Genomic DNA, 19,266 nt, shown 5'->3' on the forward strand with positions numbered 1-19,266 from the left:
CCAAAATTCAGGAGATGACGACAGGACCAAATAAGGTAAAGGGTCCTTATTCATGTTCATCCAGGACCAGTCAAGGAAAAGACATGGTGTCACAGAACCACAGCACCACCGCGGGGCTCCATTAGGCTGTGCAGCGGGATAAACATCTCAGGCGGCCAATCTACCCACTCTGCTCGATCCCACAACCTGCGATTTTAATGTGGTCACTCAGTTTCCTTGTGATACAGAGAACACCAGTGCCAGGAGAACTGTGGCTGGTGGAAAGGCAAGGTCCAAATTCTTTGTAAATGAGCCCAAATGCCTTCTGGCTTGTAAATGAGCATCTTGTGCACTTGACTGCCATTAGGTCTGGCTCTGGCAGTAAAATAAAATTGAGTTTCTGAACCTATAGGGCTCAAGTTGAGACCCTGGCTGGTATGTGGAAGCCAGGTTGAGGACCTGGATACAGGTTCCTCTGTCTTCCTGCCATGCCTCCTGTGACACAGAGGGCACCAGCATCTCTCCCGTGAGGCAGGGCCAGGAGAGCAGCAGATCCGTCAAAGTTATGTGCAATACACAATATGTTACTTTTGTGGTCTATAGACATGTACCCAAGGCGTGAGTAATATTACAAAACTGCTCATCTTTTGGTGACTAGAATGACAGGTAGGAGAACAGGACATGAACTGTGGCTCCCTGCAACAAAACACGCTGTGCCCTTATTAGTTTACCTGGAAGGAAAACGAATTAATGCCATTAGAAAAATACTTGCCTGGCTTAATACTGTACTATACTTTACCTGATTAACTTGATTCTGGAGAGATGTTAGGAGGCCTTCTCGTTGTTCATCTTGTCCCTTAAGGCAGGTAAGGACCAGTGAGAGGAATGGCTGTTGACTCAGAAGAGACATACTAGAAAGGAAGTAATAACGGCAGATCTAGTTAGAAAGAATGCATTACTTCCTGTGCAGCATTGATTTCTTGCCCTGGGCTTATTGGCTCTTATTTATTTTACTTTTGGAAAATGGAGAGGAGGAGTAAATAGCCAAAGACTACTTGAAAAGTTAAATCATATCTCTACTAACAAGATTAAAAGCCACTGTAATGCTTCTAAATAATTTAATATTCTCTCTTTCCCTTGAAGGCTTTCCCCAAACTAGGATAAATTCACAACTGCAGATGAGTGTGTAGGGGGAGTGCCAGGAGAGGAGAATTTGTAGTTTACATCAGTAAGCTGCATTTAAACACATCAGAAGGAGTATCACCGCATACACAGAATAAAATAAAAAATCTCCCTCACAAAAAACTTATTTTAGGGTGCAGGAAACAGGCTCATGATTGTTGTGCTTGTTTTATTTCTACCTCTTTCCTCAAGACCAAACAGTGGGGTATTTATTGGTAGAGCTAAGATTAGCACCCGGGTTTGAGGACTTCAAGGACAGTGACGTCTAGTGACCTGCAGGGCACAGCTCAACCACATCCCACAGCCTCCACTGGTAAAGGGGTTTTAAGACATTTGGGAGAAATTCCATTTTACATTGGCATTTTATAAAGATGTTTTTCAATTAGTAGAGAACAACTAACAGATCATATTGACAGACTAACTGCTATACTGGAAAGAAAATTTTCTTGAGAGATCGAGGCCAAATATTTCAGTCTGCTTCATTTTACACCAGCAAAACTGAGAGAGACTGACTTGGAAACAGCCATCTTGAAACTTTGTAATACCATCTGTCCTCTCTGTGACAAGTGAGGCAATGTTCATACAATCACATGTCAGCAGATAAACTTTGAGAATTAAATGGAGTCATCTGGTTGGTTAACTACGCTGGCAAAGATGCCAAAAAATTCAGGTCACAAACAAAATATATGCAAATCGAGGTCTCTACCAAAATGTGCCTTTATTTTAGAGCACAGGTTCAAAGCCAGAGCACCTGGTGCAAACCCCGGCTTTCTAACTCCATAGCTGTGCGTCCTTAATTAAGAAATTTACTTAATCTTTCAGCGCATCAGTTTCTTCATCTGTAAAAAGGGTGTAATGAGAGCAACAACCACATAGGATTGCTGAGAGATTTAAAAAGTTCAAGTACGTATGAAATGAATTTTATATAGGGGTTAGCATTTCAAAAGAGCTCGATAAATGGCAGCAACTGAAATATTATTAATTAGGGGACAAAAAATCTGTATGTTCAGAATTTTTTAAAAATAGAAGAAATTATCATTATTTCCCTTTACTCTTGTGGTGCTAAATTCATCACGTTTTCACATTCAGTGTTGTTTTGATCTTTCTCAGTGACAGAGACGGCTTTTAAATAAAATTATTTTGTATCTTTTCTATGGCATAAAATAAAAAGAACATTAAACTTGGTGGTTTATAAGTTTTAATATCTAGTCTAGAACAAGAGCCTTAAATTCTAAAAATATTAGAAACTATTTCAGGGTCCAACAAGACAGAATTACAAATAATTGTATGTATTTTAAACATAAATACCTAAGTAATCAAAAAATGAAAAGTAATTATAAGTAAAATACAGGGACCAAATGGATATCCAGATCTGATTCAGTAACTATGAGGTAGGGCTGAGAAGTCAGTATTTTTAACAGTTCAGCAGTGATATGGGTATATAGGCAGAACTGAAAATGAGTGTAGTAAATATTATAACCTGGAACTTTTTAGGAACAGCACCTTGCCTAGCAAATTATTTTCAATTCCACTTAAGAACAAAATTTCAGTAGATGTGGGGGTACAGTGACCATGTATGTTTGCAGAATGTTAGATTTTCTCAATTGTTCTTGGGAATCTTACAGAAAAGAGACACACCTTCCAGCCATACCTTTTCTGTTTTTGTCTGTCTCTTTCCTTTTTTGAAGAAGAACCCAAGTGCTGTCCCTTCTCTAGTTCCTCCCCGGCAGCTTTCAATACTCGTCCTTGCACAGATGTCGGCAGCCTGGCGATGAGGGGGGCCACCAGCCATACACCCCTGCGTTCAGAGGAACTAAAATCAGAAACAGGTGTTACACCCAAGGAGACATCCTTTTTCTCTGCTCCCTCAATCATAAAGAAACTCCACTTTTACGCACCAGATATAATGCTTACTCTAAAATGTCCCTTTTATTTCTATATTATCTTTCCTCTTGTCAAGTAGTGGATATGTGCACACGCTTACAGAAGGTAATAAAAGGTGCAGTTCTGGGAGGATACTATAAGCTTTAAAAAAAAAAAATCTATTAAAGTGCTTTTCAAGGATTCTGGCTCTCTGATTAATAATAGTCCTTTTGTCCAACAAGCAATAATACACATTTCTGCTATGGTTAAGATATGAAATGTTCTGATTATGTTTAAGCATACTAATAATCAATTTCTACAGTGTTAGAATTCACTAGTTATACTTTACACCAAAATGACGAAATACAAGTTAATCTGCCTTTCAGGATTATCATTTGTGCAAAACTGCCAATTAATAAACAAGACAGAAAAAAGTGTTTCCTACATAATCAATACCACAGAACAGAGTAGCCTCAGGGGACACTAAAGAAATTAATCCATCCTGAATGTCACCTGTGGTTCCAAGGAGTATCGGCCTGACTAACTTAATATTTAGAACACTACGACATCATCCACCTTATTAAATAATGATAACTGACACAAGTAATTATTTTCTTTACATTCCTGCAGCTTTATTCAAAAAAATAACTGCACTGTGCAAATAAAACGCACTGTTACATGTGAAAAGTTAATAACAGCTTAAGAAAACAGTAGAAAAAAATACCTTAGCAAGGTCTTTATTCCATTCTGTCTCGTGCTACTAGTATCAGTACTACCGATCCCGCTTGGGTGGAAGAGGCCCACACTGGAATTGGAGGCGTTGTTGTTAAGGTCCGCAGACTGCTGGAATACCTCTATGGTTGCCTTTGCAATGTTGTCCAGTAAGTTGTTCATTTCAGCTACCGAGCCAGAGCCCTAGAATCAGACAGAAGGAAACTAGCACGCATGTTTTACTTTATCCTCAAACGTCAACATGGTTTTGCGTTTCATAAAAGTGTATACACATACATGCTTTCAATATATACTCACAGGGTCCTTCAGGCACTGTTTAATCATTAACTGAAGTTCTAGCCAGGATTGCCTCAGTGTCCACTGCTCAAGATTCTGGGGAAGATAGAAAGAATTAAGACATTAGGAGTGGACCGGCCCAGTGGCTCAGGTGGTTGGAGCACCGTGCTCCTAACTCCGAGGTCGCCTGTTCGATTCCCACATGGGCCAGTGAGCTGTACCCTCTACAGCTAAGACTGTGAACAACAGCTCTCCCTGGAGCTGGGCTGCTGTGAGCAGCTGGAGGTTGGCGTGAGCTCCTCGGCTGCCATGGGCTACTGTGTGCTGCCGTGTCGGCTTGAACTGAAGGGGGCAGGGAGGGAGGCAAAAGGGGGAAATAATCATATATAATAAAGGGATGTATAGGGATTCCCCCTGCTTTTCAAAACTTCACGTTCCACCACTTCATTTTTACGAAAGACCTATTTCAGTATCTGTTTTTGCTAAACTAAAGCAATCCAAAGAGGGTTTTTGCTTTTACAAAAAATAAATAAAATAAATGAAAAGGCAAAAAGTGAAAACAGCGTTTGCTGTGGAGCGAGCTGTCACAGAGGCAGTGAGCACCCCAAGCCGCACGATGGCCCCACCAAGCTCTTTCCCAGGGAGCCACACAGCATCTCAGCATCAAACTATCACAGCTTTAACCATGTCTGTGAGCATCTGTGCTTTATTTGGTTTATGCTGTGCATTCGTTAGCAAGATGTGTCCTCAGTAGTCAGAAAAGCCTGAGAGCGTTTGTAAGAGTGCTACTACACTTAACTAGAAGTAATTCAGCATTTCGATTGTGAATGAAATAAAGACATAGTGTGTATGTGAAATTTTGGGTTTGGGAATGCTCAAAAATGTTTCCATATAAATTAAGGATAAATGTTTCTTCGCTTTACAAAAGATTTGGCTTCCAAAAGGTTTCACAGGAACACTCTAATTTTGGATACTGGAGCAAACTTGTATATGGCTCAAAAGGCTTCTAAGTCTTTATACATATTGATGACAGACACAAATGAATGGCAGCACTATACAAAAATGTGACTTACTCCATGGGCACTGGAAATAAATTTAAGACAGGCATTTCTTATGTCAAAATATACTCATTTATCCAAAATGATTTCAATCTTTTCTGAATAAGATATTTAAAGACCATCCCTCAACAAAGCTTATTTTTCATGTAAATATGGTACTGGCTTAAAACATTAATATTTCTGTAATGACTGTATACAATTTGCAGTACCAACATCTATCCAGCAAGAAAGTGTGGCGATAACACAGAAAATCATAAAGAATGTGTCACATGACAAAAACACACTTTTTAAACTATTGTCACTCACCTGAAGAATGCGTTTAATGTGCTGTCTTTGCAGGTTGTCCCCCTCGGTACACTCTTTAATGCCATGAGGATAACAGATAAGCTGCAATAACTTCTGTGCTTGCATATTGGAAAGCACAGGGTCCAATATAAGCTCTTTGTCTGTGCATAATCTTTCAGGTTCTTTTAAGCAATGTTCTCCTACCCATTCCTAAAAATAATACAGCAGTTAGACGGGCAGGCCTAGACTTTCTATGTGGATACGTAATACGTACTAGGTTCATGGCACACAATGGGAGAGAAAGAAAGCTTCCAATTAACAAAACAGTTCACAGAAAAAGTAGGTGGCAAAAGTTTGAAAAACAAAAGTTCTAGTACTTTAACTTCTTAAAAATACAAAGTGAAACCTTGGTGAAAGAAAATTTTTAAAAAATATCGGCAAAATGAGAAAGGAAATATTGGTATGTGTTTTCAATTGGAAAATGAGTCCTTGCTCTAGGATCTGTTTTGTAATCAGTTTTTGCAACTTGCTCACATACGGGCAATGATTCTATATTATAATACGTCTTCATCATTTTTAGGGAATGCATTATACTATTGACTAGAACATAGTACAACATTCAGAAAATTGTCTTCCTTTGTCATATAATTATAAATAGTGTTACCATTATAAACAAATATTTGTGCACATCTCTTCTCTGTACAACTATTTTCTTAGGGTAATGTCATAGACGTGCAACTGCTGGGTCAAGGACTATAGAAAAACTTGAGGGCTACTGACACAGATGGCTATTTTACCTCTGGAGAGTTTCTACCAATGTAAATTCCTATCCCCTTTTCTTCATCATTTTTTTCAAAGGAAGCCGCTTATACTAAATGAGGTCAGAAATGATCAACTGTGCCAGAGCCCCACTGGAACCCAGATCTGTTTCAAATGAAACTTGTTTCTTAACTAACAGGTGACTCAATACTGGTTGGTTGTCCTTTAAAATCACCCAGGAAGCTTGTTAAAATTCCAAAGCCCAGGTCGCACATCAGATGAATTAAGTCCCTCTTAGGCAGCGGGACCCAGATATCAGTCATTTTCTAAAGGCCTCAAAATTGTTTTTGACTCCCCCGGTGATTCCAACGTGCACTCACAATTGGGAACCAAAGCACAGCTCAGTACCCTCTTAATACCTATATAACTATTTAGCTAATTTCAACTACGGTTACCATATTCCTTGATAAAAACGTGACCCTGGCAACATTATGTCTATAGGAAAGTGAGAAAGAGAATATATGGTATGCCATGTTTTGTTTTGTTTTTCATAAGAAAGGAGAAATTTAAAAAAAAAAGGAAAAGTTAAACCGGAAAATAATGAAATTGATCACCTAGCGCAGGGAGAGACAAAGGGTGGAAAGGTTAAGGGAGAGAGGACACATCTCTGAGTACACCTTTCTGCATAGGTGACTTGTGGAAACACGCTATTCCAAAGACAGAGCTAGGGAAAAAAAGGGAAATCTAAACTGAATGCAGGCAGAAACAAATGAAATCAATTCTATTTCAGATGAATAACATATCCACACTGAAGGAAGAAGTCCAAATAACTTTCTGAACATAATAATGTAAACACTTACGGAAGGATTACAAACAGATCTTCAACTCCTTTTCAAAGGAGGCTTGTTTGTCCTAGTGGAATAGGTACAGCAATTCTGAAATTACTGCAGGTGTACTATAGAATTCAGTCAATGAGGAAAGAGGTTGGTGTTTCTGGGAATCAGGGTTCTGACTGGGGAAGGAGGTGACATTAATATGGAGTGGGAGATGCAAAGAACTCAGTGGGGCTGGATTGGAATTGGAGGTATCAGTATGAACTCATGATTCACACACACACATTTATGTATGAATAACATCTAGATTTCCTTTTTTTCTTAGCTCTGTCTGCTGAAAGGGCCCAGAAGCAATGAGCACACATAGTACCCTGATCTTGGTTTATAAACACCATCCTCTACTAAAGACGACCAGGGTTCCTTGGAGGAATGAGTAATTCTAGGTCTGGGGCAGGGAAAGTACAAAAGGAGCCAGAAAGTTTTAAATAAAGAAAAGAAAAGAAAAGAAAAAGGAAAGATGGCAATGTGTCAAAATAACACAAGAGCAGGCATGTTAAGATTTGCACAGGAAATATCTAGGACAGTTTGCACATGAAAATAGCTAAGGACAGTACATTGTAATCTATATGGAAAATAAATAAATATAAATAAGAGTAGGCTCTTCCTTAGATAAGAATGCAAACTGATAATTGTGGAGGGAGTGGAGGAGTTAGGAGAAAAAAAAATCAACATTTTGCAGCCATCATAGTCAAGACTGGTTTGAACAAGAATCACAATGGATGCTCTATGGGAGGTGAGAAAGTTTGATGAGGAGCAGAATATCTGCATTGTCTTAAAGTGTCTCCCGAAAGACTGTTTATTCATTTCAAGGGAAAACATGACAATTATACAGTAGAGAAATCTTGAAACTGCACAATGGAGACATCTTGATCAAAATTAACATCACCAATGAGGGGCAAATGGACATCATGTGCCTTCAGATGTGATTACCTGAGAGGAACACAACATTACTTCTGTAGTATCTTGGCCAGGAATGCATAAACTGAAGCTAATCTACAGGAAACTTCAGACAAATCCAACATTATTGGGACAATTGACAAAATTGGAATGTGGCCTATAGGTGAGAAAAAATTACTGTACCAATGCTGAATTTCCTGATTTTTGATAACTGTAGTTTGGTTATACTAATAAATAAAAGCTGACATATTAAAAAGTAAAAAAGAATAATGTATGCCATCTACTCTCAACTGGTTCAGCAAAAAAATTTTAAATGATATGTATCCACATTCACACACACAAATCGAATTATAAAGCAAACGTGGCAAAGCGTAAAAAGTTAGTGAATCTAAAGGATATACCAGAGTTCTTTATCATTATTGCAACTTTTCAGCAAATTTGAAATTATTTAAAATTAAAGTTAGCAGGAAAAGAAGTACCACCTATGTACAAGTTGCATACAATAGTGAGAATCTCTCTCCAACATAACAATTACAGATTCAGAGTTAAAGGCAAATTAAATCTGAATACCTGTTGACAGATGGTCCTCAGTACATATCTAGCATATTCTCTTAAATTGGCAGTTTCTATGGAAATGCTCTTCCCACAGGATTTTGAATTTTGTGAGGCAGCCCAGATCTCATCAGCATTCCCATCACGCCGTAGAGTCCTCATGGTGAAGTCATCATTCTTTAAAGAGCTGACATTGTTATTGCCAATTTTGGCATCTCCTAAATAACAGAATCACAAAAGCAAAATCATACAACTTCAAAATATTGCCAAATATCTGAGACGTAAATAAAGCACGCTTTCAGGGGTTTAAAGCTGTGAGTGGTATCATTATTGCATGGCCAGTTGTTCAGCAATAGTGAAAATGGATCAAGAGAATAAATGAGAGAACCCAGAGAAGTTTCATCAGACATGAAAAAAAAAGAGCAAGTTCAAGACTCAATCCTTATTTTGTTTACAGAATTAAGTACGCTTTCACCAAACTTGAAAAAGACCATTATGAATCATACTTAATAATCACAGAACATTGATTTCACCAATATTTCAAGCACAAATGTATTCAAATGAATTTGACTTATAGACAAGGAAAAAATGGGTTACTCACCCTTCTAGATGTCCCTTTTCCATTTCTTCTCTTACAATGACTTATTTTTCTATCCATAGGTCAAGAGAAAAGTTTTGCCTTAGCCCACCTTACTATCAACTTCTTGACAAGAGAGATTTATTTCCCTGGGAATGGAAAAGGGCAGTGCATACTAAGGAAGCCCTGGAAAATAGGGCATTCATTGAATAACCCATGTCTTTCACTTTCCTCTCTGCAAACATCCAAATTAGAAAATTTCACCTAATCAATCTCTAATATACTCAAGTGAAATGAAGCTCAGGAAAGTGCTTTCCTTACAACAAAGTTCTAGGGGAAAAAATGAGCAGAATGGTTGAGTATCCAAAAATGAGAAATCTCCTCTAGCTGTGAAAGACAAGTAATTGTGATTTTAAAGGCGAAAGAATAAAATAATTTGGTAATAAAGATTGCCAAATGACATCAGACCCTCCAAACTTTTGCCTGTTTACCTGCAGGATCATAAGTCTTGGGCGAGAAAATTTCCTGGAACCAACAAACGGGTTTAGAGAAGGCCTTCCTTGCCTCAGTGTGAGCAAAACCAAGCCCAGGTCGGTGCAAAAAGCCTTTTAAAACCCACAGGTCAACCAAGAAAAAGTTTTGACTCTGCTGAAAACTTTTGAGAAATCAGAATGGCTTGCTGAATATTTACTTATAAAACCGTTAAGAGGAGGGGAGGAATAAACAGAACATTTAAACTCATCAATATCTTACTATATATCATCATACATTTCTCATGAAAATATACATACAAGGAATACCAATTTCATTTCACCCACAGGAGTTTATTTAACTCAACAGAGTTCTTCAGAAGCTGAAAGAAAGACCAAGTTCTACATGTATCAAAGTTTAGCATGCTTGCTCCAACCTTTGGTAATATAAGCAACTATTTTTATACCTGCATTTAAATGAGTAGAGAAATTATAGACCGAATTCTATAAAACAGTCTTATCTCCCTAACTCAAAACAGATCCTGGTGGATAGGACTTGAGAGAACATTGTTTAGGACATGGTAAGGTAGGTAAATTCAAACTTCTACAAAAACAAAAACAAAGAAACAAAGACCTCTGCCAGTCCCAGACTAGGAGATCCTCAGTTGGTTTAGATGTTAGGATGACAGGGGTCTTGGAGGCTGTTCCAGAACCTCCTAAAATCATAGAGACGACAGAACAAACGGTGTTCAGTGATCGCCTCGTCCAAGGCTCTGCTCACATTCAACTGGCCTGATCCTGACTTCTCAGACCTGAAGATCCCTCCAACGCTTAGAAAGCTGTATAATCTACCAAGAACTGAGGCCAATTAAAAAGGTCAAGGAGAGGCAATCAGGGAAAAAAGAACTGCTAATTATGTGTGGATATTAAACTATGGTTATTTGGATATTTAGAGAGGTCAGCAAATTTCACCTGGGACCGAACCAGTCCTCCAAATCAAAGGGACAATGTCTACACTGCACTCATCTTGGTTTCTGCCATTAAAATGCCTGTAACTTATACAGCCATACTTCCAACGTTAATTTACTGAAAACCTCCTATTTAGTTTTTGTGGTGGACATTAGAGATACCACAGTAAGCAAGTAAGTCCCTGACTTCATGGGCTCCACGTTTATTAGAAGACTTGACCAGCTGTCTTTCCTTTGAAACATCATCAGTGTAGAGCAATGTTACTCACTAAATGACCATTTAATGTCGGCTGCGTGAAACCACAAGCTCCTAAACTCAGAGGAAGGCTGCAGCCCTCCAAGGGACTCTACCTTTCCCTTTTTACTATAAAATTTGTAAGCTTTTAATAGTAATATTGCATCTATGCATGTGTATGTATATTTGTGTGTACATGTATGTATATATAGAGAGAGGGTGCCAAAAAAAATGTATACACATTTTAAGGAAAAAATCTGTATGAAAATTGTAATTCTCAATATATACCTATAACAAAAGAGAAATACAAGTCATGTATATACATTTTTTTCTCACCCCTGGTGTGTGTGTGTGTGTGTGTGTGTGTGTGTGTATAAAAAACATACTTTTTTTTAGGTGAACTTTTAATAATTTGTTTTATGACAATCTGCTTTTCCTTCCTGTCGTCACCAACCACACTTCTGAAGTAGGAGTATAAAGGGACAGGGTACATTCTCAAACATGTTCTTTAAGACTTATCTAAAACAATTCTTATCTACTCAGCAATTTCTGTTCTAATCAAAGGGGGTTCCTTTAGAATATTAAGAGATAACTTTTGTTTAGTCAAGGGCAAAAGAGGGTACTGGAAGTTAGAATTAGTGTGAATTAAAGGCTTCTCATGATCCAAATCCTAACTGATTTAAAGAATAAAAATGTCTAAGGTATTGCACTGTAAAAAACAAAACAAACAAAAAAACCCAGAAAAGGCAATACTACTACTCCAGTCTCCGGTAGAATATGTACCGAAAAGGATATGAAAAAATGTCTGGGATATTATGAATTCAAAAAAATTATGATATCTAATACTGATTTATCAGTAATATCAATTATCATTACAATTATCACCTGATTCGTGAAAAACCTGAAGTAGAAAGACATGAATTTGTTCAGGATCACAACGGAAGCAGAAACACTAAGATGAAAACCCAGGTTTTGTGGTGTTTTACTCCTGAAATACAGTATGAACTTTAACCCTTTGGTTAGATCACAGTCATCTGCGTGAATCACAACACGTGACTTATGCCAACAAACAAAGGCAAGACAACCCAGGGGGTCTGAGGATCTATATTATATCAGAACCAGACAATCTGCAGTTAAAATGCCGCCAAAGAAAGGATTATATTTAAATTCCCCAGAGTCGTAGGTAAGGGACAGACTCCTTGGAGTCAAAATGAACTTGGACTTAGGGGAAAGCCAACTACTTTTTCCAGGAGAACAAACAAATAATAATAATAATAAATTTCTGATGCTATTAGAGTTAAACCTGAATAGAAATGACATTGCCTCCATTCCTTGTGATTACCCGAGCTTAGCGCCAGGACAGTCTTACCAAGCATCATAATCGCTTTTAAAACAGCAAACACAGCTCCCACTTCGATGCTGTTGTGCGCAGCAGCTAAGAGGTGTCGATCACAGGAGGACCTGATTCCGGGGCAGGGTTTGCCTGTGAGAACAGCAACAAGCCTTTAATCGTCCAGTCCCCATCACCAGCCTCCTGTAACCATTTACAGTCAGCAGGCCCTTTCATTGCTCGGCTGTGGGCGCTTCGTGGCTGTTAGCCAGCTTTAATTGACGCTTCATGGATTCACTAAGAGACACTGCCAGTATTCCTTACTTAACCTTTGCTTTTTAATTATTAAAACAATGTCTTTGTTCCTTACAGAGATGTGCCAAAAACATTAGAAGGATTTTCATCCACTTAGTGCTGACTGTCTCACACACACCCACACACACCCCGGCAGGGAAACGATCTTTAAGGAACAGACGTCACTAACACCGCTGGATTTCTTACCTTATTCTTTTTACCTCAGTAAAAGGATAAATGAATCACCACTGCCCTAAGCGGCTATGGTGTGTTTATAACCAACACACACAGTGTGTGAGAGGATCACGCTGCCCACCAGCAGGGCTTGGCCTAAGAGCAAAAGTATTTTTATTGTTCATTAACTCTGGATTTGAGTGTCTCTGTACATCCTGAAGTTACATAAATGAAAGGTGCTGACAGCCCTCTGAACGGATTATCGCCCTCCTTCATCACCCCGAAGTGAGCCCACCAAAATCAGGAAGGAAATCACAGAATGGACGGCCTACTCAGTCCTGTTAGAACCCACAGCTCCAAATGAAAGCACCGTCAGAGATTTGTCAGCCGTCAGCTCACCAGTCGCTTGAGGCAATAAGCAGGCCTGGGGAGCTCGGAAAAGGTGGAGCAGGAGTCTGCAGGTCATCCTCGCCCCGGGCTCGGCGTCGGCATCTCCACAAGCTAGGAAAGGAGGATTGGAAGAGCAAGTTCTAACAAATTCGAGAACACGTCTTCAGGTGTTCCATTAGGCTAAATTTTCTGGGATCATTCAGATAAATGCTCCTTATGGTAAAAAGGAAGGTGCCAGCTGTGCTTTTTGGAGAAACCCGAGTTCAAGTGCTTCCTCAAAAACAGGTACTAAACATAGTAGTTCCCAGCTTTTTCCACGGAGATCCATGTTACTTTCTTTGTCTAGAACAACACTTAACAATTCTACCATCTTTACCATGATGCCACACCCCTGCCCAGCGCATGTACCTTTAAATGCTACTCTCACTGTGTTTCATTAGTTAGAAACCAGCCCAAGACAACGGTCAAATAACACACGCCGTGTGGGCTGCTGCCTTACCTGCTGCGAGGAGAGAGGGGAGTGCCACGTGCTGCACGACGTCCTCCAGGGAAAAACACTGTCGTGCTATCAGAATAGCAATGAAAGTAGCTAATGAATCATGGAATGAAAGGTCACTCACCTTCAAGAAAAACATTGACATGTTTTAATACCTAACACCCTCTTAAGTAATATCTAAGATTAACATCTAAGAGAATGTAGGCAACACCAATAAGATCTCAAATCCCAAAATGAACCAACAGAGTGAAATGACAACAGATCGTGACTATTGTTCTCTAGGCCTATTTCTCCTTTATAAGACAAAGAATGAGGTTTATCCCCATCCCGATGCTGTAAGAAGAGATTGAGCTCTATCTTGAATACACGTAATTGAAAAAGAAAATAACAAAAAGCAAAATCAAGAAATCCCTAAAAGATGTAGCAGAAATAAAACTTTTTTGCAGAATGCAGTATTATCTGTCATTCAAGGGTAACCATTAGGAAGCAAAGAAAAACAAGTGTTGGCAATGTTTTGATGTTCTTTGCAGGGATGAAAAATAAAGTGTCTTTGATATAATTAAATTAGTTTTAAAAACAACTCTGAAAATTTACAATTGCTCCTAAATTTAAAAAAGAGAGAAAGAAAGAAACAAGGACGGAAGTTAATTCACTCATAGTGAAAACGCTCTACCTTTACAGATCTCACAAGACTTTGGCAGACAGTAATAATTAAAAACCAGCTATAATAGCGCCCTCCATATTAAGTTGTAGTATACTCGTACGCCCGTGATTGCAGTTAGCAACCTACAAAGATCACCTCAATTAATATCACACACCATGAGGTTCATACTATTAATTCCAATTTTATAGATGAGGGAACAAAGCAGACATAAAGTGTAACAAAAACAACTAAGAGGTGAAGGAACAACGTTGAAAATGAAAATCTGGGTCTTTCCTGTTTGGAAAAGTAGGCCACACACAGGAGTTTTATATATATAAAATCTTAGGTGTTCCTCGAATGGAGTGGGAATATCTACCCAGTCTTGAGATATCAGAACTGGGATGTAAATCTCCAACTGGGAGGTAGGTTTTAAAAATGTATAAAGTTCTTCTATTTGTAAGATATATTAACATACAACATGGATTACTACAAGAAGTGATAGACCAAAAATAGATAAAGAATCAAGATGGATTTTTAAGACATTCACATAACATGGATGCAAAACGATATTCATGGAAATCAGTGATTTATAACGGGTATGTCTTCATCACTTCCAGACACAATCACTAAGAAAGACTGAACACCCCAATGATTCGAAGCCTGCACATTTTTATGCAACACAACAGAACCTGTATCCTCAGAGTGCACCTTGATCTTAAAATAACAAAGTGGTTCTCTTCAGACCGTAAACTGCTTTAACTAAATTGTGTCCTCTGCCATGAGGAACCCAAGGCACTTCATTAAAACTGCAAACAAACAGCTCTGAAGAGATGATATATTAAAAAAATCTCAGCTAACCAACAAGGGAACTCTTGGCATCTCTGCTGCAGATTAAGCTTATTTTATTTCAATTATTTTTTCCATTTACTTAATCCTTAGCAACCATACTCTGGTTTCTTGTTTTTGGAGAAGGAAAAAATATAACATTTCAGTCAAAGGTTAACTCAATTAAAAAATTTACTCACTAACTAAATACTCAATTGCCCAGTTTAATTTTTAAGTGAAAAAGAAAACTTACATCCACAGTGCAAAGTACATCATTAAACCCCCACACGTGATTTGAAGAACAACAAAGAGCCTTCAGAACTCCCAGCCATTCTGAACTGAGAACAGTGCAGCAAGCTGTCAGCTCGGAGGAGAAATTGGCTATGTCGTTAATCCTAGAAAAAAGAAAAAAAGAATACAGGTAGTAAAAAGTAGCAAAAGAGAGATACTCACATGGGATATTCTTAATGAACACATACTTCACCATCATCAAACAAGCCATTCATTTCTTGTATTCAAGGTTATAATAAATACCCACTTGTCAAATAACCTACTAGAATCTGGACCAGAAGATAAAAGTAAATGGCTTCAAATGTTTTCTAATATTTAATGCTGTTGAGCAATAAACAGTAATCAGTACAGGTATCAATTATTGCATTTTTAGTTCTGTGAACAAATCTGACCTATAAATTTACATTTTTAAGGACATCAAAATATTAAAGAAACTGTAATTTAGGTGGGCATAAATACAGTGTTTTCAAAATACAGGCATTTTTCTCTTTGTATTTTTATGTATATGTTGGCCCTCAGGTTAAGGAAATCACAGTACAGAGCAGAGGTAAACTCAGGAAGAAAAGAATATGAAAAAAAGGAAAAAAAAAAAAGCAAACATCCAAATGTCAGCCTAGGCAATGGCTGAAGAGTGAATTTCAAAGTAACACCACAGCACAGCTGCGTGTTTACTCATGCATGCCAGGGTAACTCGCTCACCTTCCGGCATCCTGGTGGCCCATACAGACATTCATGAGTGTATTGCAGACGAAGCTGTAGCGGTTGGCCGCGTTGTCACTAAGGATCTTGCCCAGCATTGAGTAGTTGATGCTCCGGGCTGAAGGATTCTCAATGAAATCCATCATGAAATCCGGATCCCATCGCAAGTTGGAATTTGCAGGCATCACATTATTATATATGGTTTGCTTAACTTTTGAACAGGCACTACTGAGGTTACAAGAAGAAGAGTTAAAAAAACAAAACAAAAAAACCCACTAAAACTAAAATAACTCGACAGTAATTTTATTTAAGGACAGATTAAATGGCAGCAACTGTAATTAAATGTATTCCTAGAGAAAATTCACACGAGCTCCTCACCCCAACTCCGTAATAATCAGCACTGGGCACAGTGCCTGGAACGTAATATTGCTCAACATAGCTGCTGAATGGGATGGAGAACAACACAAGGATAAGACATTTGGTTACTACTCTGAATCGTTTTCTAAATTTTTTCCACATTCCACATGCTCCCAGAATAAAAGAATTTAGTAAGGCTTCCAACGACTGTCTCTGAACAGTAGTTGGAAAGTGTTATTACTTAAGTATAAAAATAGATTCGATGACACAGCAGGAATAATTTGGCATTGCAGTCTTAATTATACATCCTGCAAAACTATTCTTCTACTTGCACTGTGTCCAGGGGAGGTCCAGCCGAGGCCACTCTGGGCACCGTACATCTATGAACAAGAGCGGCTCACTCCCTGCCTGCAAAGAGCTTCCATTCCAGTAGGGGGTATGGATACTACACAAATTCAATGAGTGAAGAAACTATTATGTCACTCCTAAAACTTCCTTATATTCTGTTTCATAGCAGTATTAACAGATTTTTAAGAGGCTGGTCGAGCAGGTGAAAACAGTGCATACGCAGTGAGTTACAGCTGAATCAGATATAGACTATGGGAGTACAAAGGGAATCAGAAAGTAGCCTCTCCAATCCAGCTCTGCAGATGGGGCTGACAGATGATCTGATTTCAAGCTCAGATTCTGTACACTCAGCTACTCTTGCCTACTTGCCATGGACAAGTTCATAAGCAACGTTCACCTTCTCTATTCAAGAGCTCGTTTATGCAGCAGAAAGTCTTCTTTTAGATTAAGATTTTGGCAGCAAATTTATTTGTGATAAAGGTGACTTCATCATGGCTTCCCTGCCCCATTTCCCCAGCCCCCTAGTCCTGTGCACCTACAAACATAGTAGCCAGGAATGAGTTTCTTAAAAATGGAAAAGCATATAAATAAGATTGTTTGCCCTAAACTGCTGCCATTGCCAACTGCTTTAAGAAAACGGATGGTTCAATGTTTAGCAAAATGTGGCTTCAGACCTCCTCCTCCAGAATCACCTCTAGGGTGTGTGTTAGAAATAAAAGACTCCTGGGCCTCATTATAGGTTTACAGAATCTGTATGTTTAAAAGCTGTCCCAGGTAAATCTAAGTGCCAAATAATGCTGGGGAAGCAATGGTCCAACAGAAAGGAGCAAAGCTACCCACTAAATGTCAGTAATTATAATCGTCTACATGATCTTTCTTTGCAGATAACTCATGTAAAAACTCCTCAGGCCTCACTGAAGGATACGAGTTTGTAACCTGGTGTCATGACCTGTTCAAAATGACGGAAATGATGATAGAGTCCCCAGTGCTTTTACAATCTCCCTTTTTCCGTCTTAACTCTTACCACACTTTGTACTCAACTGTTCATTCATTCTCACTTAGCAAAAGTTCTTAATTTGACCACTTTCCCCCTAAAAATGAAACAAAACCAAACTTTGTTTTCTGCTGGGTCCCTCCCTAATACCATAGCTGGTTTCCTCCACCTCCCCATACACTGAGTGTTGAGTGAAACAGACTTCTGCAAATAGTAAAGCATTGCCTCTTTTTTTATTCAACTGCCACATAATTCTAACAATCTATTCATGCCTGTCCTTAGAAACCAAAAGGATTCTGCTTTCTTTCTTAATTCTCATAAGATTCAGCCCCTACTTTTCTATCAGCGTAGACACTTCCCTCGAGAGGATTCTCCTGCCTCCAACCTGGAATGAACAATTATTTGGAACTCTATGGCTCGTGGTGAAGTCTCCTCACCCCTCATTTCTAGGCTTCCTGTTTCCTTAATTATACTCTTTCCAGGTTAGCCTCTATGTTTTGATAAAAAGTTAGCTTCCATCTAGGTCACTCTCTAATTCTTAGCACTCTTTGTTGCAGGCATATATGGAATTAAGAAAATAAGTCAGGCATTTTACTTCAGAGACTGTGTGTATCAGAAAAAAACTGATAAGAGGAATGAAAGCAACACACATGTGGGGGCCAAAATGACTTACATTCAAATCTAAGTTTTTTCATTTATGAACGTATGATGAGACACAATCATCTGTTGCTAGGAAAAATCATTTCTACTTCCCTGGATTGTTGGAAGGATTAAAGATCTCGATGGAAATAACCCCGCACAGGGCTGGACAGGCAGATGTGATGTGATTAGTGCTCTAGGTCCCACAAATGTTCCTCTTTCACGACTTTTAGATGATGTTTCAGATCCAATTATTCAAATTGTTTTATTAGAAAAGCTCTCTACATACCCAGCTTTTCTTTGGCCCCTTTTCTTAGTCTGAAACTACAAATAATGTCTGACTTCAAAGGTTCCCAAGAGAGCTGCATCTCCCTTCTTTACTTGAGGAAACGGTAGACAGTGTCACTTCTGTGAGGTGCCACTGTGCTGGTCCTAAGCAGCCCCTCAGTTCATTGCGTATCCTAAATCTCCATACATACAGTGGGCATTACTTGAATTAACCCATCTGACTATCCTGCAGGAGCCTAAGGGTGAAATAGGCTACTGTGGTTTCCTTGGGAAGTTCCCTGTTAAAAACATGGTGTTGCAAGAATCCAGTCATGTATGAGAATGCACTCTAAAAACTCTAACCTGAAACTGAAAGCTCTCTAAAGAAATAGCAGAATACAGGGTATTATTACAATGACGTAATTTCTGTGGAAAGATGCTTCCTAAGAGTCACTCAAACGTTCCGTAGTTTGAAACCTAATTCATTTCATGAAGACATACTTTCACATTTTATCCCCTATCAATACCATTAAAAGTATCATGATATTTTTGTATATATCTTTTATCCACAGCCTTTTTACAGTGCCTACTATAAGCCAGACACTCTTCAAGGTACTAGCTGTGAAGAAAATAATTTCTGCCTTTGTGAAACTTACACTCTAGGAATGAGGCAAGCCATAAATAAATATATAATGTTCCTGGGGTTAGTAAACGCTAAGGTTCAGAGAAGCACAGAGAGTGGGGGCAAGGGGTGCTGTTTAAAATAGGATGGTCAGGGAGGTAGAGATGTGAA

General features: G+C 38.6%; 2 protein-coding genes across 19 annotated transcripts in view; one reads left to right on the forward strand and one right to left on the reverse strand.

Moving 5' to 3' along the window:
* The window catches only part of MED12L (mediator complex subunit 12L), a 313,410-nt gene that overhangs the window by 49,070 nt on the left and 245,074 nt on the right, over positions 1-19,266 (reverse strand). For 13 of the 14 annotated variants that reach the window (XM_074333588.1, XM_074333592.1, XM_074333601.1 and 10 more), the window contains 11 exons: positions 15,869-16,096; positions 15,132-15,273; positions 13,414-13,534; positions 12,924-13,025; positions 12,096-12,209; positions 8,495-8,694; positions 5,397-5,585; positions 4,054-4,128; positions 3,749-3,939; positions 2,813-2,974; positions 779-890 (listed from right to left, as the gene is read on the reverse strand). In XM_074333588.1, the coding sequence (XP_074189689.1) occupies positions 779-890; positions 2,813-2,974; positions 3,749-3,939; positions 4,054-4,128; positions 5,397-5,585; positions 8,495-8,694; positions 12,096-12,209; positions 12,924-13,025; positions 13,414-13,534; positions 15,132-15,273; positions 15,869-16,096 (1,636 nt within the window). The remainder of the gene's footprint in view (positions 1-778; positions 891-2,812; positions 2,975-3,748; positions 3,940-4,053; positions 4,129-5,396; positions 5,586-8,494; positions 8,695-12,095; positions 12,210-12,923; positions 13,026-13,413; positions 13,535-15,131; positions 15,274-15,868; positions 16,097-19,266) is intronic. The other variant, XM_074333596.1, reaches the window with a different exon arrangement.
* P2RY12 (purinergic receptor P2Y12) overlaps positions 1-19,266 on the forward strand; it is a 48,966-nt gene that overhangs the window by 5,708 nt on the left and 23,992 nt on the right. The gene's annotated exons all lie outside the window — the stretch shown is intronic.

This window comes from Rhinolophus sinicus, linkage group LG01 (assembly GCF_036562045.2).
Source record: "Rhinolophus sinicus isolate RSC01 linkage group LG01, ASM3656204v1, whole genome shotgun sequence".
Lineage (NCBI taxonomy): Eukaryota > Metazoa > Chordata > Mammalia > Chiroptera > Rhinolophidae > Rhinolophus > Rhinolophus sinicus.